The following is a 23860-nucleotide window of genomic DNA, read 5'->3' on the forward strand; positions in this document are numbered from 1 at the left end:
TTTTTTTTCTTTCCCTTTCCAAATTAAAAAAAACATTTTTTTTTTTTTTTTTGTTGTCTGCTGGTATCCTTATCTTATGTTATAGGAAGTTTATATTGGGATAAATACGGAACGAATTGGCACCATGTGAGGAAGAAGGAGGAAGGAAAGAGAAATTCCTTCTTTTTTTTTTTTCCTTTTTGGTGGATATAAGGAAATATAGATGTGAATATAAGGTAGTCAGCCGCATGTCTCTAGGGATTCTGTTTGCTCGATGCAGTTTGATGGAGCACCACGTCCTGGCCCCTGTGGGATCGGCCAGGCCAGGGTGACTAGCATGCTGCGCCCAGTTGTTTCTGGGTGTGTGTGCTGGCTACCCGGGCACGGTCTGACCTACTGGAACCATACTTTACAGGTGCAATATGCACGTGTCCCTCCCCCTTTACCTTTTTTTTTTTTGTTTATGTTGTTGTTGTTTTGTTTGCATTTCCAGTGCTGGTTATAATGTTTCAGGTTTTTCTTTGAGTAGATGTAATTTGGCGACGGGGATGTAACTTGAATGTAACAAGATGTAACTTGGCGACGGGGATGATGTATATTATATGGAGGAAATGGATCACTTGCTATGGTCATGGCCACCTGAAACCTAATCTCATATAATGTAAGAGGCTTAAACACCGCCACTAAGCGCCATTTGGTTATGCGGGAACTAAGGAAACTGAGAGGTTCTGTGGTTTACTTACAGGAAACACATCTTACCCATCAGACGGCGGTGCGATTGTTTTCGCCTCTTTTTCCAAAATGGTATTATGGCTTATCAGATACTAACAAAGCTAAAGGTGTGGCTATAGGCTTTAGCAGAGACATAGTGTTTCAAGTAGAGGAAATGCAAGCAGACGATTTGGGTAGATATTTATTTTTGAGGGGGACCATAAGTTCCTGCACTTATACATTCGTGAATATCTATTGCCCTAATGTTCACCAAACATCATTTATGTCGAAAATTCTTACTAAATTAGCGGTATTTACGAAAGGGGTATTGGTGATGGCGGGTGACATTAACTTACCATTAGACCCATTAGTAGATATATCACTGGGTCGTTCAAGTATACCATTTAAAAAACTGTCATTTATTAGAAAGCGGTTACATAATTCTCAATTGATGGATGTATGGCGTCTCTTAAATCCAAAAATGCGTGATTATTCATATTTTTCCAAGACACATAATTCATATTCTCGAATTTATGTTATATTTTTAAATCATTATTCCCTTCCAATGGTGCGTGCAGCATCCATAGGCCAGCTTACGATCTCAGATCACGCACCAGTACAAATCACATTGGCATTAAAGGAAACAATATCAGTAGCGACGGAATGATTCACTTTTGGCAAACCCAGCGGATGTGGCTTCATTATCTTCTTTTTTGACACAATATTTCAAAGAAAACACTGGAGATGATTTACCACCTTCAGTGGTGTGGGAAGCCCATAAGGCTAGTATAAGGGGTCAACTGTTAGAATTGGGGGCTCGGAAAAAAAAGGAACGGTCCCAACAAATGGAAAAGCTTTTGTCTGAGATTAAAATTTTGGAAACACAGCATAAACTTTCTCTTTTGGCCAAACATCTAGAGGCACTGGAAAATAAAAGAGATGAACTCCGGTCGCTCCTTGACCTTGAGGTAAAGAACCATGCACATAAGATCTCACGTGTAATATATGAATGGGGAGATAAGCCAGGTAGGCAGCTTGCCCGTTCTTTGCAAACTAAACACACTACCTCTTTTATACCTCGGGTCAAGACGCGGGCGGGTACTTGGGTACATTCCACCCCGGAGATTGGGAAGGCCCCAGGACCGGATGATTTTTCTATAAATTATTATAAGACATTTGGTTCCATACTTCTCCCTTATTTAACTGCATATGCTAATTCTGCATCTGTTCACCCTCAACTTCGGAAAGAAACACTTGAAGCCCACATCGTGGTTTTGCCAAAACCTGATAAGGACCCATCATGTTGCACTAGCTATCGTCCTATCTCCTTATTAAATGGTGATGTTAAGTTAATGGTGAAGGTTTTACCATACCTAAATGGGTCTCACCCGAGCAATCGGGCTTTGTACAGGGACGAGAAGCTCGGGACAATGCGTTGAGAGCCGTCTCCCTGATCCATTATGTTAAGGTAAGTTCCCAGTCCACCCTACTCCTCTCAACAGATGCTGAGAAGGCGTTTGATAGGGTGGACTGGGACTACTTAAATGCTACCCTTCAACACCTGGGACTTGGAACCAGAATGCTGAATAGGATATTTGCACTATATTCTTCCCCAACAGCCCGGGTTAAAATGAATGGTTCAGTTAGCGATACTTTTCATTTGTATAATGGAACTCGACAGGGTTGTCCCCTGTCTCCATTATTATTTGTTTTGTCTTTAGAAACTTTTTTAGCCACAGTTAGAAATAATGTAGATATCCAAGGGGTGCACATAGGACAGTCTATACATAAATATGCCGCCTATGCGGACGATATGCTCTTTTTCGTCCAAAACCCTCTAGTTTCCCTACCCAATTTAATTTCAGCACTATCAGATTATCAGCAGGTTTCTAACTTTAAAATTAATATGAATAAGTCTGAAATAATGAATGTAAACATGTCCCCTCCAGATTTCTCTCTAATTAGATCGTCCTTTGCTTTCCGTTGGCAAACAAAAAGTTTGAAATATCTGGGTGTTTTTCTTACACCCAGAGTTTCTATGTTGTATAGACATAATTATATTCCATTGTTAAATGGAATTAAAGACTTACTTCAACGGTGGTCATTTATTCCACATTCATGGTTGGGAAAAATCAATATAATGAAAATGTCTATATTGCCTCGAATTCTGTTTGTTTTTCAGATGTTGCCATTGGGAGTCCCAACGAGTTTTTTTTCAACTATACAAAGGTTACTGTCAAAGTTTATATGGAAAGGTAAACAACCTAGGGTTGCTAAAACGACCCTCTATCGTGTTAAAACAAAGGGGGGCTTTGCCCTCCCTCAACTGAAATTATATTATCAGGCAGTAGCACTAGCTAGAATAGCGGATTTTGCTAATACGAACAATTTTAAACTTTGGGTACAAATGGAACGGGATCTAAGTGGGGTAGACTTATCTAAATCCCCCTGGATTCCAAATAAATATAGGTAATTTTTGCCTACAGTCTCACCAATTACCACCTCCACATTGGTCATATGGGATTCTATACATAAAAAATATAAGTGGGCATATAATTCGCCACTTATGCCAATAACAGGCCATGCTCTGTTTATGCCAGGCCTTATGGATAAGGGTTTTAGGCAGTGGAAGCCAGGAGAGGAGCTTTGTATACATCACGTTTTTAAAGATAATCAGATTACAACACTAAGAGAAATTATATACCCACAGGAAGCAGCACAGATGGATGAATGGAGATATGGCCAACTGGTGAGTTTCCTAAGCTCTCTTCCACAACCTATACGTGAAATGTCAGATCTTAATCCTGTTGAAATGATATTACAGCCACAACAACCACTTCGGCATGCTATATCTGTTTTCTATAAAGGTTTGCTGTGCATGAACTATCCAGATTACCCGAGATATCTGGCTAAATGGGAAAATGACTTTGCTTTACCTTTGTCAGATAAGCAGAGGACTAGGATTCTCCAGCTGGCTGTGTCTTCATCCCTTTCCACCAAAACAGCAGAAGTAAACTACAAATTGTTAACAAGATGGCATTATACGCCATCAAAATTGCATGCTATGTTTCCATCACAATCACCACTGTTGGGGAAAATGTGACCAAGTGGCAGCACATGCACATATATGGTGGCAGTGTCCAATTATAAAAGTATATTGGGAAACTATTTTGGATGCTATTACGAGGATCACGGGCTCTCCCCTATCGAGAGACCCATGGACGGTTCTTTTCCACTGTACAACACAGTCCCTAAAATCATATAAACACTCTATCTTACCCCATCTACTTAACGCGGCGAAGGCTTTGATCCCGGCCAAATGGGGAAACCCAGAACCACCCTCTTTCCGCCAGTGGTGCCGCAAGATTGATTCTGTGGCATTGATGGAGGACCTTACTTACATTTCAAGGGGACAGGTAGATAGGGGTCAAAAAATTTGGGTTAAATGGAGAGAATTCAAGATTAAACTATACTCAGAGTAAAGGTTTACTCTCCAGTTTGGGGTAGTCTGTTCTGGATATTAATGAGAAATATATATTGTAAGTATGTATGCTACTATCTCCCCATCGCCAATGTTTGGTATAGTCAATTGCCTGGGCATGCTTGAAATGTTCAAAACAATTATAAGATACACACTGGAATTTACCTCCCTCCTTTTTTTTTTTTTTTTTTGTGTTTTTTGTTTTGTTCGTTGTTTGTATTTACATTTATATATATTTATCTTTGTATTTGTATATTGTTTAATGTTTGAAATTCAATAAAGACTTATTATAAAAAAAAAAAAAATTTGGAAATGACTTCCATATCCTTATCTATTTGTTATATGATCTTAAACGAATAAAATATTTTGAACGAGAAAGAAAATGTAAAATATGAGTTGCCTTATAGAAATAATTGTGTTTAATATATTCACCACAATATTTTTGACTGGTCATTCTCATGGACTCAAACTCTAGTTAGGACTTAAAGTACCAATCTCTGACATATCTACTAAAAGCTTCAGAAAGAGGAAAGGATTCAAGAAAAAAATGTGTTATTGTACAAAAAGGCCATAACTTTGAGAAAACAAAATTAATACCTCCCTTTGCCACAAGACTCATTCCACAGAGACGACCAGAGGGCATTAGTAACCATAGGGGGTGAACGCGCGCCGCCGGAGGCGCACTCCCGCCCCCACTCGCACACTGTGATCCCCGCGCGTGTGACCGGCGGACCCGATGTCCGCCGGTCACTCGCAATCGTCCATTACAGAGGGAGAAAGGCAGGCGGCTAATGTAAACAAAGCCACCTGTCATTCTCCCTTGTGTAAGTGCAGAGATCATACGGTCCTGCTATGTAGGATCGTATATCTCTGTAGTTACGCAACAAGCCACATCCCTTCACAGTTAGAAGCACGCCCCTAGGGACACACTTAACCCCTCCTTCTCCAATAAAGTTAACCCCTTCCCTGCCAGTGTCATTTTTACAGTAACAGTGCATATGTATAGCACTGATTACTGCAGTAATGTCACTGGTACCCCCAAAAGTGTCAAAAATGTCAGTCAAGGGTCCGATCTGTCCGCCGCAATGTAGCAGTCCCGCAAAAAAAAATCACAGATCGCCGCCATTACTTGTTAAAAAAAAACCAATAAAAATTACAAAAATCTTTCCCTTAGTTAGTAAACGCAATAACTTTTGCGCAAACCAATCAAAATACGCTTATTGCGATTTTTTTTACCAAACATATTTAGCAGAAAACAAATTGCCCTAAAATGTTAAAAAATTTTGATTTTTACATTTTTTTTGGGTAATTTCATATAAAAAATTTGAAAAATATTGTTATTTTTGCAAAATTGTCGCTCTTTTTTTGTTTATAGCGCATGATCAAAAAATCGCCTAATCTCAGTCACTTACAATATGCTCTTTGACAAAACTGATATACTCGATATCAAAGCATTCAAATCCTGGACCTCAGAGTTGGATTTAAATCTCTCAGAATTTCAATGGGAGACTAATTATAAAATACTAACCCGATGGTACAAAACGCCTGCCCTTCTCCATAAAATAAATCCATCCATTTCAAACAAATGCTGGAGATGCAACTCTGAAACAGGGTCAATGCTCCATCCTTTCTGGTCGTGTAGTCGCTTACAACCATTCTGGAACCACATTCGCACTATGATCTCATCTATCACGGATGTTACGCTGGAACTATCCCCAGTACAATTTCTTTTGCATCATTCAGACATCCCTAGTCTAGATATCGCAAAACCCTGATACCACACTTACTCAACGCAGCAAAAGCATGCATTCCCTTACACTGGAAGTCACCTGATCCCCCCTCCATTTTTGAATGGATTTGCAGAGTCGACAAAAAAACAAAAATGGAGGAATTGATCTCCATAGCACAAGATACGACTGCCAAATATGCACTTATCTGGAGTCCTTGGACCCATTTCCAGATCTCAACCACATATCTGTCACATATAAACCATAACCTCAATTAAAACCAGGATTCTGCCTGCAATATAGCGTTCTGTCCAACGGACGATATATCATTTCCTATTCCCTATTGATTTGATCCTATGATCGAGTTCCTCTCCACATCTAGCGATAATATTGTGTGGCGGGTCCCTCTCACCCCTAAACAAGGGATGAATGTGAGAGGCTCCTTGCTTCAACCATAGATTACTCCTTGGCCATCAACGATATCTACCTTACCACATTCCTAAGACTCCATACGCCGTAAACCCATTTTCTCTCTGATCTGAGGCTCGCCTGAGGCAGAGACCGGGAGGAGACGGATGCTCTTTCCTCCTGCCCCCCTCCCCTCCCTTCTTCGTCTCAGGAAGGGGGTAAAATCTACTAAGTGGTTAATACTACATGCAGTGTTTGACAGGTGGCACTGCCTGTCAAACTCTCCCATGTAAGTGAATGGGGCCAATCGATTCCAGCGATAAAAAAAAAAAAAGTAAAACAAAAACACAGGCATCAGAAGGTGGCAGTATTGCCTTCTAAATGCCTGATAACCTCCCTTTTCCGTCCTCTAAAAAGCAATTCACTGCATATTGATTTTCAGGGGGGCATGAAAAGAGCCTTAATGAGCTACAAAAAGGGTACACATTTTCATGTCATATAATTACACCAGCCTTTCTCAAACTTTTTAACATGGAGGGGCCCTTAGAATACCTTTCTGGGCTCAGGGAACCCCTGCTAATAATTACTATATCTACAGTTCCTATTACATTAGTATGATGGTCACTGGGAAGAATGCTCCTTGCATTTGTGGTCATTGGGAGGAATCCCAACCTTACTGTACTAATCGCTAAAAAGATCATTGTTGTCTATGGTTACTCTAAGAAGCAAAAGTTGCTTATTACGCAAGGATTCCCTAGCAACCTCTGAAGGAGAAAGCCTGATTTACTCCATACCAACTGGGAATGGGTTTTTGGAAAATCTTCCTTTGCTTCAACAGAAATGGATCTGGTTGGTTGTGGAACAAGGTAAAATGAAATGATTGGGAAGTATGCTATATGTCTGTTGTTTTTCCTGTTAAAGTTAGCATTTATTTACATAAAACTATCAATAAGCCCTTAATCAATGATTTTGCCTATTGATTTCATTACATGGAAATCCTACACTGTACCAAAATCAAATAAAAGGCTATTTAGATTACTCTCTTAAATTGAGAAAACAGTATAAACTGTACATGCCCGACCCACTGCACAACAATGTGAAATTTAAAGACAGAGCTTGAAAAAAATTGTGTTTTCATAACACTAAGGCCAGCCATACACTGAGCGAATTTCTTTCCTTCCACAGGTTGCAGGAAAGAAGTTCACCCAATTCCCCATCAAGACAGATAGTGTTGATGTGTAAATCCCTCCTGCTGGGCCACTGTCTTCTTCCCCCTGGGGGGGGGGAGAGAAGACAGGGATTATTGCTAGAAGCTATAGTAGCCGCTAGTGATAATCACAGGTGAAACCCGGCATACTGGTTGTACTCAAGTTGGCCTAAAGCCAAGCTGCTGAAAGCTGGCCATAGACAGTTCAAATCTCAGCCGGTTCCTATTCGAACCATGTGTGGGCAGGCTGAATGTACCGAGTTGACTGATCGATCGATCGGCTGCTATAGCCGCAAGCAATAACTACTGTTATCTCCTAGCGGGGACGGCTTCCCCTGCCCACCCCGGCCAGAAACAGATAATGCTTGGCAGGAGGGATTTCGTTTAGTTTTCACATGCCTCCAGGGATGCCTCTGTGTCATGGGGTCTCCTTGCAGAGGGGAGAGCTCCTCCCCCTTATCTACATTGGTGTCAGCTGACATTTTTTTTTCCAGTGTCCACCTCCGCCTCCCTACACTGCTTCTTTCTCTCTCGGGGCTCCAGACTGCAGTGCTCAGCTCAGCCCAGCCTCCCCTCAACGGCCGGCCGCACCCCCTGCATGCTGATACGAACGAACGAGTGGGCGGCCGCCCCTCACAGTAGCACAGCCAGAACAGATAGATGCCCCCCCCCCCACAGTGGTGGAACTCCAGGGCCCAGTCGCAATGGTGACTGCTGTGACCTTGGTAGTTCCGCCACTGCTTTGAATGACAATTGCGCAGTCTTGCAACATTACCCATATGACATTTTTATTATTTTTTTTTTTTTTTTACATACATAGAGCTTTTTCTGGTGGCATTTAATTACCACTGGGTTGTTTTATTTTTTGCTAATTAAACAAAAAATGCATTTTGCTAATTTAGGCCAAACTGACATTAATGACTGTGTGTTGAGTTATTTTGAGGGGACAGCAAATGTACACTGTTATACAGGCTGTACACTCACTACTTTACATTGTAGAAAAGTGTAATTTCTTCAGTGTTGTCATATGAAAAGATAGAATAAAATATTTACAAAAATGTGAGGGGTGTACTCACTTTTGTGAGATACTGTATATTTAGATGCTGTGTAGTAGAGGATCTTTTGTTATCCAGTCTAGTTACTGCTTTTCTACAAAACTGCGACATGCCGAGATTTGAAAGGGTTTACCTGGCTGTCCAATGGCTTGCCAGTGTCCAATTCCTCCTGAAGGTGGCAGTATAACCAAATATATCACAATAGATACTGATTCTGTGCCCCTTTACCACTTTATGACCGTGCTCTATAGATATACTTTGGCAGGGCAGCCGCTCTGCGCCAGATCACATACTTAGTTTGTAATCTGACACTTCCAGGGCTGGGGCACACAAATGCGCCACCGCCGACTTACTTCTGTTGTGATAACACACAGCGGGAGCTCAGCGGCGGGTGCTACGGACTCAATGTCCACAGCACCCACCAATTGTTCAGCACAGAGGCAGAACGGCAGTCTGCCTATGTAAACAAGGCAGGTCACGGTTCTGTCAGTAGGGAAGAAGTGTTCCTGTAAATCAGAGACATGGATCAATGCCTTCCAATAGTAAAAGCACTTCCCCCACAGTACCAAGAACAGGCTAGGCACACTTAACTCTTTGATTGTCCCTGATGTTAACCCCTTCCCAGCCAGTGTCATTAGTACAGTGACAGTGCAATTTTTTTCAACACTGATCACTCTATTAGTGTCACTGGTCCCCAAAAAGTGTCAAAAGTGTTAGTGCCTAATTTGTCCATCCCAATATTGCAGTCCCGCTATAAGTCGCTGATTGCTTCCATTACTAGTAAAATAAATAAATAATAAATAAATAAAAATATCCCATAGTTTGTAGACGCTATAATTTTTGCACAAACCAACCAATATACAGTGGGTACGGAAAATATTCAGACCCCCTTAAATTTTTCACTCTTTGTTATATTGCAGCCATTTGCTAAAATCATTTAGGTTCATTCTTCTTCCTCATGAATGTACACATAGCACCCCATACTGACAGAAAAACACAGAATTGTTGACATTGTTGCAGATTTATTAAAAAAGAAAAACTGAAATATCACATGGTCCTAAGTATTCAGACCCTTTGCTCAGTATTTAGTAGAAGCCCCCTTTTGATCTAATACAGCCAGGAGTCTTTTTGGGAAAGATGCAACAAGTCTTTCACACCTGGATTTGGGGATCCTCTGCCATTCCTCCTTGCAGATCCTCTCCAGTTCTGTCAGGTTGGATGGTAAACGTTGGTGGACAGCCATTTTTAGGTCTCTCCAGAGATGCTCAATTGGGTTTAAGTCAGGGCTCTGGCTGGGCCATTCAAGAACAGTCACGGAGTTGTTGTGAAGCCACTCCTTCGTTATTTTAGCTGTGTGCTTAGGGTCATTGTCTTGTTGGAAGGTAAACCTTCGGCCCAGTCTGAGGTCCAGAGCACTCTGGAGAAGGTTTTTGTCCAGGATATCCCTGTACTTAGCTTCATTCATCTTTCCCTCGATTGCAACCAGTCGTCCTGTCCCTGCAGCTGAAAAACATCCCCACAGCATGATGCTGCCACCACCATGCTTCACTGTTGGGACTGTATTGGACAGGTGATGAGCAGTGCCTGGTTTTCTCCACACATACCGCTTAGAATTAAGGCCAAAAAGTTCTATTTTGGTCTCATCAGACCAAAGAATCTTATTTCTCACCATCTTGGAGTCCTTCAGGTGTTTTTTAGCAAACTCCATGCGGGCTTTCATGTGTCTTACACTGAGGAGAGGCTTCCGTCGGGCCACTCTGCCATAAAGCCCCGACTGGTGGAGGGCTGCAGTGATGGTTGACTTTCTACAACTTTCTCCCATCTCCTGACTGCATCTCTGGAGCTCAGCCACAGTGATCTTTGGGTTCTTCTTTACCTCTCTCACCAAGGCTCTTCTCCCCCGATAGCTCAGTTTGGCCGGACGGCCAGCTCTAGGAAGGGTTCTGGTTGTCCCAAACGTCTTCCATTTGAGGATTATGGAGGCCACTGTGCTCTTAGGAACCTTAAGTGCAGCAGAAATCTTTTTGTAACCTTGGCCAGATCTGTGCCTTGCCACAATTCTGTCTCTGAGCTCTTCAGGCAGTTCCTTTGACCTCATGATTCTCATTTGCTCTGACATGCATTGTGATCTGGAAGGTCTTATAGACAGGTGTGTGGCTTTCCTAATCAAGTCCAATCAGTATAATCAAACACAGCTGGACTCAAATGAAGGTGTAGAACCATCTCAAGGATGATCAGAAGAAATGGAAAGCACCTGAGTTAAATATATGAGTGTCACAGCAAAGGGTCTGAATACTTAGGACCATGTGATATTTCAGTTTTTCTTTTTTAATAAATCTGCAACAATGTCAAAAATGTCTGTGTTTTTCTGTCAGTATGGGGTGCTATGTGTACATTCATGAGGAAGAAGAATGAACTTAAATGATTTTAGCAAATGGCTGCAATATAACAAAGAGTGAAACATTTAAGGGGGTCTGAATACTTTCCATACTCACTGTATGCTTATTGGGATTTTTCTTATCAAAACTATGTAGCAGAATACATATTGACCTAAATTGATGAAGGAATTTGATTTCTTGCTGAATATGTTTAATAGCAGAAAGTTAAAAATATTGTTTTTTATTTTTTTCAAAATTGTTGGTCTTTTTTTTTTTTTTTTATAGCTGCAAAGGTGATCAAATACCACCAAAAGAAAGCTCTATTTGTGGGAAAAAAAAGATATACATTTTATTTGGGTACAGTGTTGCACGACCACACAATTGTCTGGTAAAGTATCGCAGAGCCGTATTACAAAAAATGGCCTTGTCATGAAGGGGGGTAGATCTTCGGGAGCTAAAGTGGTTTATGAACTCCAAGAAAATGTTGTTTTTGTCATTTTTTCAAGGTGTTCCTTTGATCGTCGCTTTTTGGAATGAAAAGGATAAAAAACAAAGTATCACCGTGCTAAAATTTATTTGACAATAGAAATAATCATGCTTAAAATTATTATGCTAATATATGTTTTATTTGCTTGCTGCTCTCAGCTGTACATCCTTTTCTTGATCAGCCTAGTAAACATGTCATAATAGAATAATCTTTAAAAGTTATACACGGCACTGCGCACTATTAAATTGTTTTGTTTCTGTGCATCATTACTTTCACTGCTTGCTGCCAAAATTTCACAGCATCTTCGGAGTCTGGAAGTTGGAAAATAACCCCTTGAATTATGACATATTCTCTACATTAATTGCTTTGTGTAGCTTGCATGGAATTGTCTGTAACTGATTAACGTTAGAATACATTATTTTTATGATATATTTTTTATTAGTGTATGATCTTCTTATTATTTTTCTAATTTTCTATTTTTCAAATGTACTTTGACTGTAGCCAAGCTTATGATGGCGCACATATTTATAACCACTATGGGAAAAAATATTGTATTCTGGTAGTGTGGAAAGACAGTATTTTATTGTCCAACTATGTTTCAGACCCTCCTCCCCAGCACCTCTCCCTGTTTTAAAGAACTGCTCTGCACGCACTGCATGGGTTAACATCTCATTTTGTCCAAGGGCGCAAGGAAAATCTATACTTACCTGATCCTTCGATCCTCTAGAAAACACCTTCCCCCCCCCCTTTCCCCATCCAGCGGTGGACTGTTCTTGCTGTCCTCACGTCCAGAGGTGGTCCATGACATCTGGAATGCACAAGGTGGCTAGTATGCAAGGGGGGCAGAAGCGCCAGGGTCCGGCCTTGCGCTCAGAGGATAGGTGGATTAGGTAAGTATATCTCCACTCTCCTCACCCCATAGACAAATATGAGCAGTGAACTCAGGCAGTCCGGGCACAGCCTCACTGCATGGGAAAAAATAAATGCCCTAAGTTCTTCTTAAAACCTTAAAAGTAATTGCTTTGAACCTCTGGGGCAGAGAGGTTTGTGGCTCACAAACTTGGAGTGGTTCCTCATAAAATCCCTCATGAGCCTGTTTGTGGATCTCAATGAGTTTGAGAAGTTTATAGTGTGGGTGTCCCCTTCTCCCTGGATATTGTAAAGTGGCACACCTGAAATGGGCTGTTGTAGGGAAACCTCAGGGATTTCTTCCTATGATGTTTGCAAAGCTCCCTGCAGGTGTCCCCTTTCAAGTTGAACTAGTACTCTGTCTTTAGATTGAAGGTCAAAGTTTGATGCTTCCATCCCTTCTTGTTCTACCCATGACTAGTCTTTAACTGTTGAACTTCAGACAGACATTGCTTCCACTTCTGAAAGGAAAATGTTATGTGTTGGAAGTTATGTGTTCTTCTGTGGCACATAGGGCTGAGAGCCCCCTGAGAGTACAGCCATAAATAACAGGGTGAGTGGACTGTTGAGGAATGCACTGTACGGCTGTATTTCCACACCACGTTGGCTATGCAACGGAACCACTTGCTTACTTTCTCATGAGCTGATTCTCTCAGCAGTTGTATCAGAGTGAAATTGAACCTCTCACATGCCCCATTGCTTTGTGGGTGGTATGGGGTATTGTGCAAACTCCTAATGCCCTAAATCGCAGTGAGTGGCAACATTCTTGGAAGAACTCTTAACACAGGATTTCTGTTTAAGATTTCTGTTTAAAATTTAAAAGTGCTTCCACACCATCTAGGTGGTGGTCTTGGCTGTCTGGCTGCAGGTCAGTACTGGCACTGCAAACTTGGTAAATGGTCCACTGTAAATAAAACATGCTGGTATCCTTCATCTGAAATGTTGCGTGTGAGACCATAGATAGTCAGTACTTCTAATGGGGCAGGCTTGTGCTAAGCAAGAGGTGGAATCTGGGCTGCAGCCCCCTTCGACACTGAACATATCACAGAGTGTTGGTTGACTTGTTCAACCAACTGGAATTGGACCTACACACATGGCTTTCTGCCACAGAGAGAACCCAAGTACTTGTTGGTACAACCTGCCAGATCATTGATGAGTCATGGGGAAACATTATTCTGTTGTACAGTATACCATATCTTAGAACCAGACAATGACACTCACTTCAGGACCACCGCCATACCCGATTCCCCTCTACTGGGGAGGCAACCACTGGGTTCTCTTCATGTGTCTCTGTCCAGTTATTCTCTTCAAGTACATCTGTGGCCTACTTGTAGGCCTAACTCCAATCAAGTCAGTGTAAATGTGTAAGTTATACATATATAACATTTTTCTAAAGAGAACACAGAAAAGACAATGTATATTTTTTGACTGAGCAATAGTGTATGTAGCCAGGTGGAGAGAAGAAGAAAGAGGGGAAAGATTCCATTGGGCTATCCATTTTAAAACGAAAGGCTAGCTTGCCCTGGTGTGCTCTGGTGATACGATCTGTCTGTAGACATAACCTAATAATACGGTCTAGTTCTGATCTCATGATGTTAGAGCATAGCTGGTGATATGGCTTGGTTAATCAGTTTATACTGACATGTATAATATATAATATAATACATGTCAGTATAATATATATATATAATATAATGTTTGTTGATGTAGTCTGGTAACATGCTGTAAGTTTTGTGATCCAGGCTACTCTTCTATAGAGCATAGTCAGGTTACAACGTCACTTCCCTTCACTGTGAAACAAACAGAGCTGGATTACCCACCCACACTAGCCTGCTGATGGCACTATGACCTTAGGACATTTTTCTTCTTGTTTTCACCTTCTGCTAGTGAGAGAACAGTGTTATATTGGCAGTATTGTGCTATTAGGTATGAGTTAAAGCTGAACACTATGAATTCAGCCACTTGGGCTGGCTTACTATGGGTTAAGTCCATCGAAGTGCATACCACCGTAATAATGTATCACTTTTTTTTTTTTCTATTGGCAGTTTTACTAAGTGCTGGGAGTACATCTATCACAGTGATGGTGAACCTTGGCACCCCAGATGTTTTGGAACTACATTTCCCATGATGCTCAAATGCACTGCAGAGTGCATGAGCATCATGGGAAATGTAGTTCCAAAACATCTGGGGTGCCAAGGTTCGCCATCAGTGATCTATCACTATACTCTCTGAGCTCTGCTAGGACAGACACGGCTTTCTCAAACAGCAGCAGCTCTACAAAGCTCTCCATGAATTGGGCAGAAGAAGAGGAGGGGGCAGGCAGAGCAGCTGCAGGTCAAGGAGCTGCAGAGCGCTGGGAGTGTAGTAAAAGCTATGCTCCCAGTGCTCAGTAAAAATGTAAATTAAAGGGATTAGTCCATAAGGTGACATGCACATCATTGGACTTAACACAAAGTAAGCCAGCACATTTTAAAAAGTGTCTGAATTCCTGAAATCTAGCTTTAATATATACGGATACATGTATCTGCCCTCTCCATATTTCAAAACACATTTACCAACTTTTAGGCTGGATTCACATTAGCTGCAGCCACAGCTCACAGCGGGGGGTCTGATGCATCCTTGTTCTCTGTTTCAGATGCAAATGAGGTCCTAACTTTGGCCGGAGTTCAGACCTAAAACAGAGGCAAAGATGCACAGGGCCCTTTTCCAGTGCGGACGGCGGCCACCCCGGAGGTGTGTCTCCAGTGAGAGACAATCACACTCTCCTGCCATGCAAATTGGTTACAAGGGAAACCTGCATCCAATTTGCCAAAGTCTGAACCCAGCCTTAAGGAACACAAAACTACGTGATAGCCTTTTATATTTGCTTGGGGTTCAACTTTACCTGAGAACTGCCTAATTAATACATATTTCAGATATGGGCTTTAAAGCCCAACTAAGAAAGGTAAATATCCACCTTTGCAGTGGAGCCAACCTCATGCTGTAAAGGTTAAACTCTCTGCTCTCCCTGCAGCTGGTGCTCCCCTGGGCCCTGTTGTGGAGTGTCCCTTGGCATCCTCTTGCCCAATGTAGAGTTATGGGCATTGCATTAAACTTGATGACATATGAGAATGAGAGTAATGAAGGGAAGAGGCTGTGGGGATTGGCAAAGCAGTGTGTGGTAGCCGACGGCAGCAATGGCTTCTGTCTGTAAAGTATTTTTTGGGCCCCTTAGACCTAAACAAGCATTTAATCCGTGCAGTGTGGAGGCAAACTTACAGAAAGTACTGGGCATAATGGGGATTTAAAGTAAAACTCCACTTTTGTTAAGAAAAAAAATATTAATGCTACACAAGTCATTTAATAGGGTGGGGTTAGGGGTGCAGGTAGAGTGCTCTAATAACACAGTGCAGTGCTGGCTAAAGTCAGGCGGTTGTCGCTTGAAGATGTACAGCAGTGCACAGATCCCTGCTGCTGCCCAAAACAGACCATGCACACACAGTTCTCTTGCAGGACTACAACAGGTTGCTGTAGTGGTCCCTGCACTCCTCCTGCACCCGGAAGGCACTACTCTAGAAGACATTTACACTTCTCTGTCAGACGGAGTAATCTCCACCCGACAGATAATTTCTAGTCCCAACCTCTGACGTAACATTATTCAGAGGCCAAGACAGGAAGAGACAGCTGCACCATGAGGGAGGGTCTATGTTGGTCAGATAACTGAGCAACTGAATAATACCCTAATAAAAGCAGCAGGCAGAGGAGGATAAACACGACTTTACAGTATAATGGTATGCCTACTTACAGTGAGTCAGTCATAAGAATTTTCCTGTGAAATGGACTGGTTAACTCCTTGGGGAGTTTTTGTAATTGGGGTGAGGTGGGGGTGAAGGGGTTAATTAACTACTGCCACTGCTCACTGATGCATTAGTGATCAGTGGCCGTGTTAATGAACCCCTTTGTACCACATTAGTGGCCAGTATTAATGTTAATTAACCCCTTAATGCTGCAGCCACGGTCCACTAAAGTAGCACAAAGGAGTTAATTAACACTGTCACTGACCACCAATGGGGAGGGATGCTAAGCCACTTCCTGCAAACCGACGTACCTGTACATCAGCTTGAAGAAGTAGTTGTACCGGGGGATGCCTGCAGCTGAAGGCATCAACCTGGTACCGTTTTTTAGAGCTGGCTGAGCCGCTTAGCCATTATCTCAACGAGCGGTAGGGGACGTCCCACCCATCCCGCCGCCTTCCGCCACTCAGCCCGGGTCTCCAGTCGCCTATGGAGATATTAAAGTACTGTAGTTTGTCACCATTCCACAAGTGTGTGCAATTTTAAACTGTAACATGTTAGGTATTTTTTTTACACGCCATGACATCATCTTTCACAATATACAAAAAAATTGGGCTAACTTTACTGTTTTGTTTTTTTAAATGCAGTGAAGTGTATTTTTTCCCAAAGAAATTGTGTTTGAAAGACCGATGAGCAAATACTGCGTGACAAAAAATATTTCAATGACCACCGTTTTATTCTCCAGAGTCTTTGCTAAAAAAATATATATAATGTTTGGGGGTTCTAAGTAATTTTCTAGCAAAAAATACTGATTTTAATTGTCCTTAAGTGGTTAAATAGTACTCCCACACTGATCATCAGTGCAGAGAGATTAAAGTAGAATTCCAGCAATATGGTGGGTACAGTGCAGTGCACCCGGAGTTTTCCATAGTCTTTTTTATGTTCCGCCTTTTCGGTGCATTTTCTAAAAGCACCCCAAAAGTCCTGCATGCTGCATCATTGGTGTGCTTTTTAGAAAATGCACCACACATGGGAACCTTTGGGTGACGTCACCACTCCAGGCTTTACCAGCCTATGACAAATGCTTTCTCCTTTGTCCTGTAGTTGCCACTGGCTGATACAAGGAATATCACGTGACCAGACTAGAGCAGAATGAAAATAGGTAAGTATATATACCTTTTTTTTTTTTTTTTTTTTTACAGGTTATTCAGCATAGGTTTTAGGAATGAGGAGGGGGCATTTCTAAGGCTAGTTAGGTTTTAACTGGAATTCCACTTTAAGGGGCTAACAATGAAGGGGCTTAACACACCACTGACCACCTATGCTGGGGGTTATTATTGCTGCTTCTGACACTAATGTTGGGGGTTTTTATTGTTAGAAACTGCCACTAATGCTTTGGGTTATTATTGCTGCTATTGATACCAATACTGTTTTTTTAATTGCAAAACTGGCACTGATGCTGGGGGTTATTATTTCTGCTATTGACAACAATGCTTGGGGTTATTTCTGTATAAACGGGCACTGATGCTGGGGTATATAATTGGGTCCTCTGACATCAATGCTTGGGGGGTACAATTACTGCAGCAATGAGGGTTATTTTAATACTACTTTCTCCTAAGTGTGCCTTGTGGTAAAACATTTTACGTCAATCACCCAATCATGTGCAAGCAAAAAAAATTAATTTCCGTCATGCATTTTAGGTTACACCATGTCAACAAATTCATCATTTTCACTATGTTAAGTTAACCATTACTTTGCTTGAAAGGCCTATCGCTGCACGTTTGAATGAATGATAGGGCTGCCTATCACCACAACATGCCAAAATTTGTGTATGCAGCATTTTTGGCAGAGCAAGGAATGTCCTTTCGGAAAGTGTCTTGAGGTGACATTCAGAATAAACGAAACAACACTGTCCCAACATGCATATCTTTACCATAGTGCACAAGGTGAAAAAAGATCAAATGTGTGAACACCCAAACCCAGAATAATCTCAGTGCACCAACCCTATGGAGTGAAAACGCCCTGGTTGATCTCACCACTGTAAATAATGCAGATGGCCTGGTAAATTAGGTAGCAGCAGTGAGTACCAGCATGCAGTGAGGCTGATTTAGTAAATCTTCACTCAAGAATCGCCCTGGAAAGGTTGCATAGTGAATGTACAGAAAACTTAGATATTTAATACCCATTGCTAAAGCAGAGTATGCTTTCCTAAGAAAAACAAATATCTAGGAAGGACACTCTTAAAGTTTAAATGGAAACATATCTTACCTTTGTGTAGATGAAGTGTACATAAATTTGTGGACCAAGGCATCTCTTGAGTAATTATCATCTGAATGCTGTTTAGAATAATTAGAAAATTCAGAATGAAAACAATGAGGACCCAAAATCTTTCAAATAGTACATTTTCAAAATATAAAGGAACTAAAAAAATCATAAGAAGAGTGAGCAACGAATAACACAGTATGCATGGTGCAAATTTGACCTATGAGCCTCTTATAGTTCCTGTACAATATAGCTGGAGTGTGAGGAAGAAGCAGCACAAGGATCAGTTCATTTGATAGGAGGGTATAGCAGAGAGGAACAAAGATCAGCTCATCACTGTGCTGCTTCTCCCTTCACTGTCCAATCACAGACTGGAGGAATACTTTGGCTCAAAGGAAATGGGTTGAATGAAGCTGGCCATTAGACTGAGGACATCTTGCTGCAAATAAGAAGAAATGTGGGGACAATCTCTGGATTAAGGTGAATACTGAAGCACAGTTTTTTTTTTTTTTTTTTGCTTTTCCTTTTTATCTTGTAATTTTTGGCTGGGGTTCTGCTTTAGTGATCAAAAGAAAGGTTTCAAAGTTGGGAGGGGCCATGCTCTACTTTTACAGGGAGATTTCCCATAATTTTAGTTTCCTATTTTGTTGGGCCTGCTGATCATTTTAACAGTTTTCACTAAACAAAAACTATTTTTATGCATTGTTTCATCATATGGTCATTTTAATCTCATATTACATTCAGCTCTGTGTTCTTTTTTGTGCAGTGTGTGACATTAAATCTGCCCCCTGTCTTCAGGAAGCTGAGAAATAGCCTTTGATCTGTGTACTTTGAACTGATGTAGAGGACAGAGGGCTGTAGATAAACAGGTTCAGCTTATGTAGAAGGATTTGTTTTATTTCTGTGTATCACCTAAGGTTTGTCACTTCAGTGGGTATATGTAAGCGCTTACAACCACTTTAATGGTTCTCTGGGGAAATATACAATTGTACACAAGGGCTGCAAAAAGCTCATTATATTCAGAATGATTATTTATACCACTGTGACCAGTTCATATTTCTTACAATAATTATTTTAATGATCCCATCAGCGTTTTTTTCCCTAGCATCTTGTAGAGGGGTTTGTAGCTGCAGCCAATTCTCCGTGTGCTGGGAGACTGGCCATCTTAACATCCTCTTATTAAAGTGATACTGAAGTCTCGTTTTTTTTTTTTTTTTAAATAACAAACATGTTATACTTACCTGCTCTGTGCAGTGGTTTTGCACAGAGCAGTTCAGATTCTCCTCTTCTCTGGTCCTTCGCCTGCATCCTGGCTCCTCCCTCGACAGCTTGCTGTGGGGGCACCCGAGCCAAGCTGCAGCCTTGTGTGTCCATTCAGACACAAAGCCATTTTTGACCCGTCCCCTCTGTCTCTTCATTGGCTAACTAACTTTGATTGACAGCAGTTGGAGCCAATGGCACCGCTGCTATGTCTCAGCCAATCAGGAGCGGGAATACCGGACGGCCGAGGCACTCGTGCACATCGCTGGATCAAAATGGGGCTCAGGTAAGTATTAGGGGGGCTGCTGCACACTAGAGGTTTTTTTTATCTTAGATAAGATAAAGAAAAAAAAAACGTCTGCATTTAGAACCACTTTAATTTAGATTAAGAGCTGACTTCATCACATCAGCACTACCTATTGAAATAGTGAGTTCCCAACCCATTTGGCACCACTTTCTTTATTCCTGTCTTGCTGCCATCCTTTTGTGCTGCACTGCTCTCCATTTTTGTCATGCATCTACAGCAACCTAGCAATCTTTAAACATCTTAACTTGCTCTAAAGGTAAACACTGCTTATAATTAATTTGGGTCATAAGTCACAGAATTCATGTACAATACCCATTGGGAGAAAGTATATAAATATTTGTGAGGAACACTCGACACCAGCACTGGTATAGTAGGAACAGCTCCACCGTCTGAGTGACTTGAAGCAGTGTTGGCTACTGAATAAGGGAATGTGGGAATGCTATACAGGGAGTGCAGAATTATTAGGTAAATGAGTATTTTGACCACATCATCCTCTTTATGCATGTTGTCTTACTCCAAGCTGTATAGGCTCGAAAGCCTACTACCAATTAAGCATATTAGGTGATGTGCATCTCTGTAATGAGAAGGGGTGTGGTCTAATGACATCAACACCCTATATCAGGTGTGCATAATTATTAGGCAACTTCCTTTCCTTGGGCAAAATGGGTCAAAAGAAGGACTTGACAGGCTCAGAAATGTCAAAAATAGTGAGATATCTTGCAGAGGGATGCAGCACTCTTAAAATTGCAAAGCTTCTGAAGCGTGATCATCGAACAATCAAGCATTTAATTCAAAATAGTCAACAGGGTCGCAAGAAGCGTGTGGAAAAACCAAGGCGCAAAATAACAGCCCATGAACTGAGAAAAGTCAAGCGTGCAGCTGCCAAGATGCCACTAGCCACCAGTTTGGCCATATTTCAGAGCTGCAACATCACTGGAGTGCCCAAAAGCACAAGGTGTGCAATACTCAGAGACATGGCCAAGGTAAGAAAGGCTGAAAGACGACCACCACTGAACAAGACACACAAGCTGAAACGTCAAGACTGGGCAAAGAAATATCTCAAGACTGATTTTTCAAAGGTTTTATGGACTGATGAAATGAGAGTGAGTCTTGATGGGCCAGATGGATGGGCCCGTGGCTGGATTGGTAAAGGGCAGAGAGCTCCAGTCCGACTCAGACGCCAGCAAGGTGGAGGTGGAGTACTGGTTTGGGCTGGTATCATCAAAGATGAGCTTGTGGGGCCTTTTCGGGTTGAGGATGGAGTCAAGCTCAACTCCCAGTCCTACTGCCAGTTTCTGGAAGACACCTTCTTCAAGCAGTGGTACAGGAAGAAGTCTGCATCCTTCAAGAAAAACATGATTTTCATGCAGGACAATGCTCCATCACACGCGTCCAAGTACTCCACAGCGTGGCTGGCAAGAAAGGGTATAAAAGAAGAAAAGCTAATGACATGGCCTCCTTGTTCACCTGATCTGAACCCCATTGAGAACCTGTGGTCCATCATCAAATGTGAGATTTACAAGGAGGGAAAACAGTACACCTCTCTGAACAGTGTCTGGGAGGCTGTGGTTGCTGCTGCATGCAATGTTGATGGTGAACAGATCAAAACACTGACAGAACCCATGGATGGCAGGCTTTTGAGTGACCTTGCAAAGAAAGGTGGCTATATTGGTCACTGATTTGTTTTTGTTTTGTTTTTGAATGTCAGAAATGTATATTTGTGAATGTTGAGATGTTATATTGGTTTCACTGGTAAAAATAAATAATTGAAATGGGTATACTGTATATTTGATTTTTGTTAAGTTGCCTAATAATTATGCACAGTAATAGTCAGTTGTTTTGGATACTAGACTAAACTCAACTGTGGCAGGAACAAGAGCAGGCTGATCTGAAAGTGAACTGTCAGCATGCCTGTGAGTGGGTCCAAGAAGTATAAAAACATCTCCATTGCACTCCAGACCAACATACACCCAACTGCAGGGTGCTAGAGCAACTAGTGAGCCACAGAGCCACAGCAATCAAAGAAAAGGAATGTTGCCAGCACACCTTAGTCTTCTGTGAAAAGAACCATCTTTATTGACGTTTGTTCAGCATGTCCTACAGTGAAGGTGTAACGTTTCAGAAACCTGATGTAAGGGGGGACTATGATAGGGACCCTGATGTAAGGGGGAACTCTGACAGCATTCCTAAAGTAAGGAGGGGCTTATATGTAAGAAGGTCTCTAATTGGGATTCTGGTGTAAGGGGGACCCTGATGGGGAATTTTTTTAAGGCCTGCAAATATTTGGAAAACATATTGGCCCCGTAGAGAGAACTTTGAAAGAACCCTAGTTTAAGGTGATGGCTACACAGATAGACAGTTAGTTAATTAAACATGTAATGAATTGTCCAGAATAAAAATAAAAAACATTTTATTCTGTCCTCTCCATGTAATGACAAAGAGGAGTAGTGATGAATATGTTTACCCATAGAGCTGATGACTATGTTTCAGATATAATTTAGATAATATATATATTTTTCATTTATCAACTGTGTTTCTGTATTAGACACTTAAGATGCACACTTGATGACAGAGGCGGCTCTAGGCTTTGTAAGGCCTTAGGCAGAATTTAGACATGAGGCCCCACTCACCCCCTTTGCAGAGGTTAAAGTGGTTGTAAACTTGTTTAACTTTTTTTTTTTTTTTACAACCTGAAAGACGAACACATAATGAGCTAGTATGCACGCATACTAGCTCATTATGAAATACTTACCTTACAACGAGCCCCCGCCGTGCCGCTCACTCACCTGTATGACGGGCGACATGTGCAGTCGCCCGTCTTCCGGGATCGTGGCATCCGGCCATCTGATTGGCCGGAGCCGCGGTGACGTCACTCCCGCGCACACGCGCGGGAGCCAACGGTCACGGCACGGGACTCTGAAGGAACGGCATGAGCGGCCGTTCCTTCAGAGCGCATGCGCCAGTGACGTCACTGGCTGCATGTAAAGGTAAATATCTCCTAAACGGTACATGTTTAGAAGATATTTACAGTACCTATAGGTAAGCCTTATCATAGACTTACCTATAGGTAAAAGTGTCAGAGGAGGGTTTACTTCCTCTTTAAGGAAGAACCCAGAGGCTGATTACTGCTGCTTGTGTGGGTGGGATGTGTACTGTGGCAATTACATAGGATGAATAGGAGAGGGATGGGACTGGGAACCATGGGGTTGGGGAGAAGATGGAGGGAGTAAAAAGGGGGGAGTGGGAAGATGATGAGGGATGGGTAGAGGAAAGCTGGAGTGAAACTGGGGGATCCTGGTCTGTATAGCAATAAAAAAGAAGGATTTGTACTCGCATGAGGGGGACGGACAGGGGGACAGACAGGGAGACAGACGGGGGGACAGACAGGGGGACAGACAGGGGGACAGACAGGGGGGACGGACAGACAGGGACAGGGGGACGGACAGACAGGGACAGACAGACGGCCAGGGGGACAGACAGGGGGACAGACGGACAGCTAGGGGGACAGACCGACAGCTAGGGGGACAGACCGACAGATGGGGGGACAGACAGACAGATGGGGGGACAGACAGACAGATGGGGGAACAGACAGACAGATGGGGGGGACAGACAGACAGATAGGGGGACAGATAGGGGGGCAGAAAGACAGATAGGGGGACAGACAGACAGATAGGGGGACAGACAGACAGATAGGGGGACAGATGGACATATAGGGGAGAGACGGACAGATAGGGGGACAGACGGACAGATAGGGGGACAGACGGACAGATAGGGAGACAGACGGACAAATAGGGGGACAGACGGACAGATAGGGGGACAGACGGACAGATATGGGTACAGATGGCCAGATAGGGGGACAGATAGACAGATAGGGAGACAGACGGACAAATAGGGGGACAGATGGACAGATAGGGGA

The 23860-nt window shown here is 42.2% G+C and overlaps 1 protein-coding gene across 1 annotated transcript in view; it reads right to left on the reverse strand.

The window, feature by feature from the left end:
- Positions 1–23860, reverse strand: part of SPMIP7 (sperm microtubule inner protein 7) — a 108389-nt gene that overhangs the window by 63421 nt on the left and 21108 nt on the right. Inside the window, exon 3 of the mRNA XM_082259794.1 lies at positions 18384–18451. Coding sequence (XP_082115920.1) covers positions 18384–18451 — 68 coding nt within the window. The remainder of the gene's footprint in view (positions 1–18383; positions 18452–23860) is intronic.

The sequence above is a fragment of the Pelophylax lessonae genome (assembly GCF_965119305.1).
Source record: "Pelophylax lessonae genome assembly, chromosome: 5".
Lineage (NCBI taxonomy): Eukaryota > Metazoa > Chordata > Amphibia > Anura > Ranidae > Pelophylax > Pelophylax lessonae.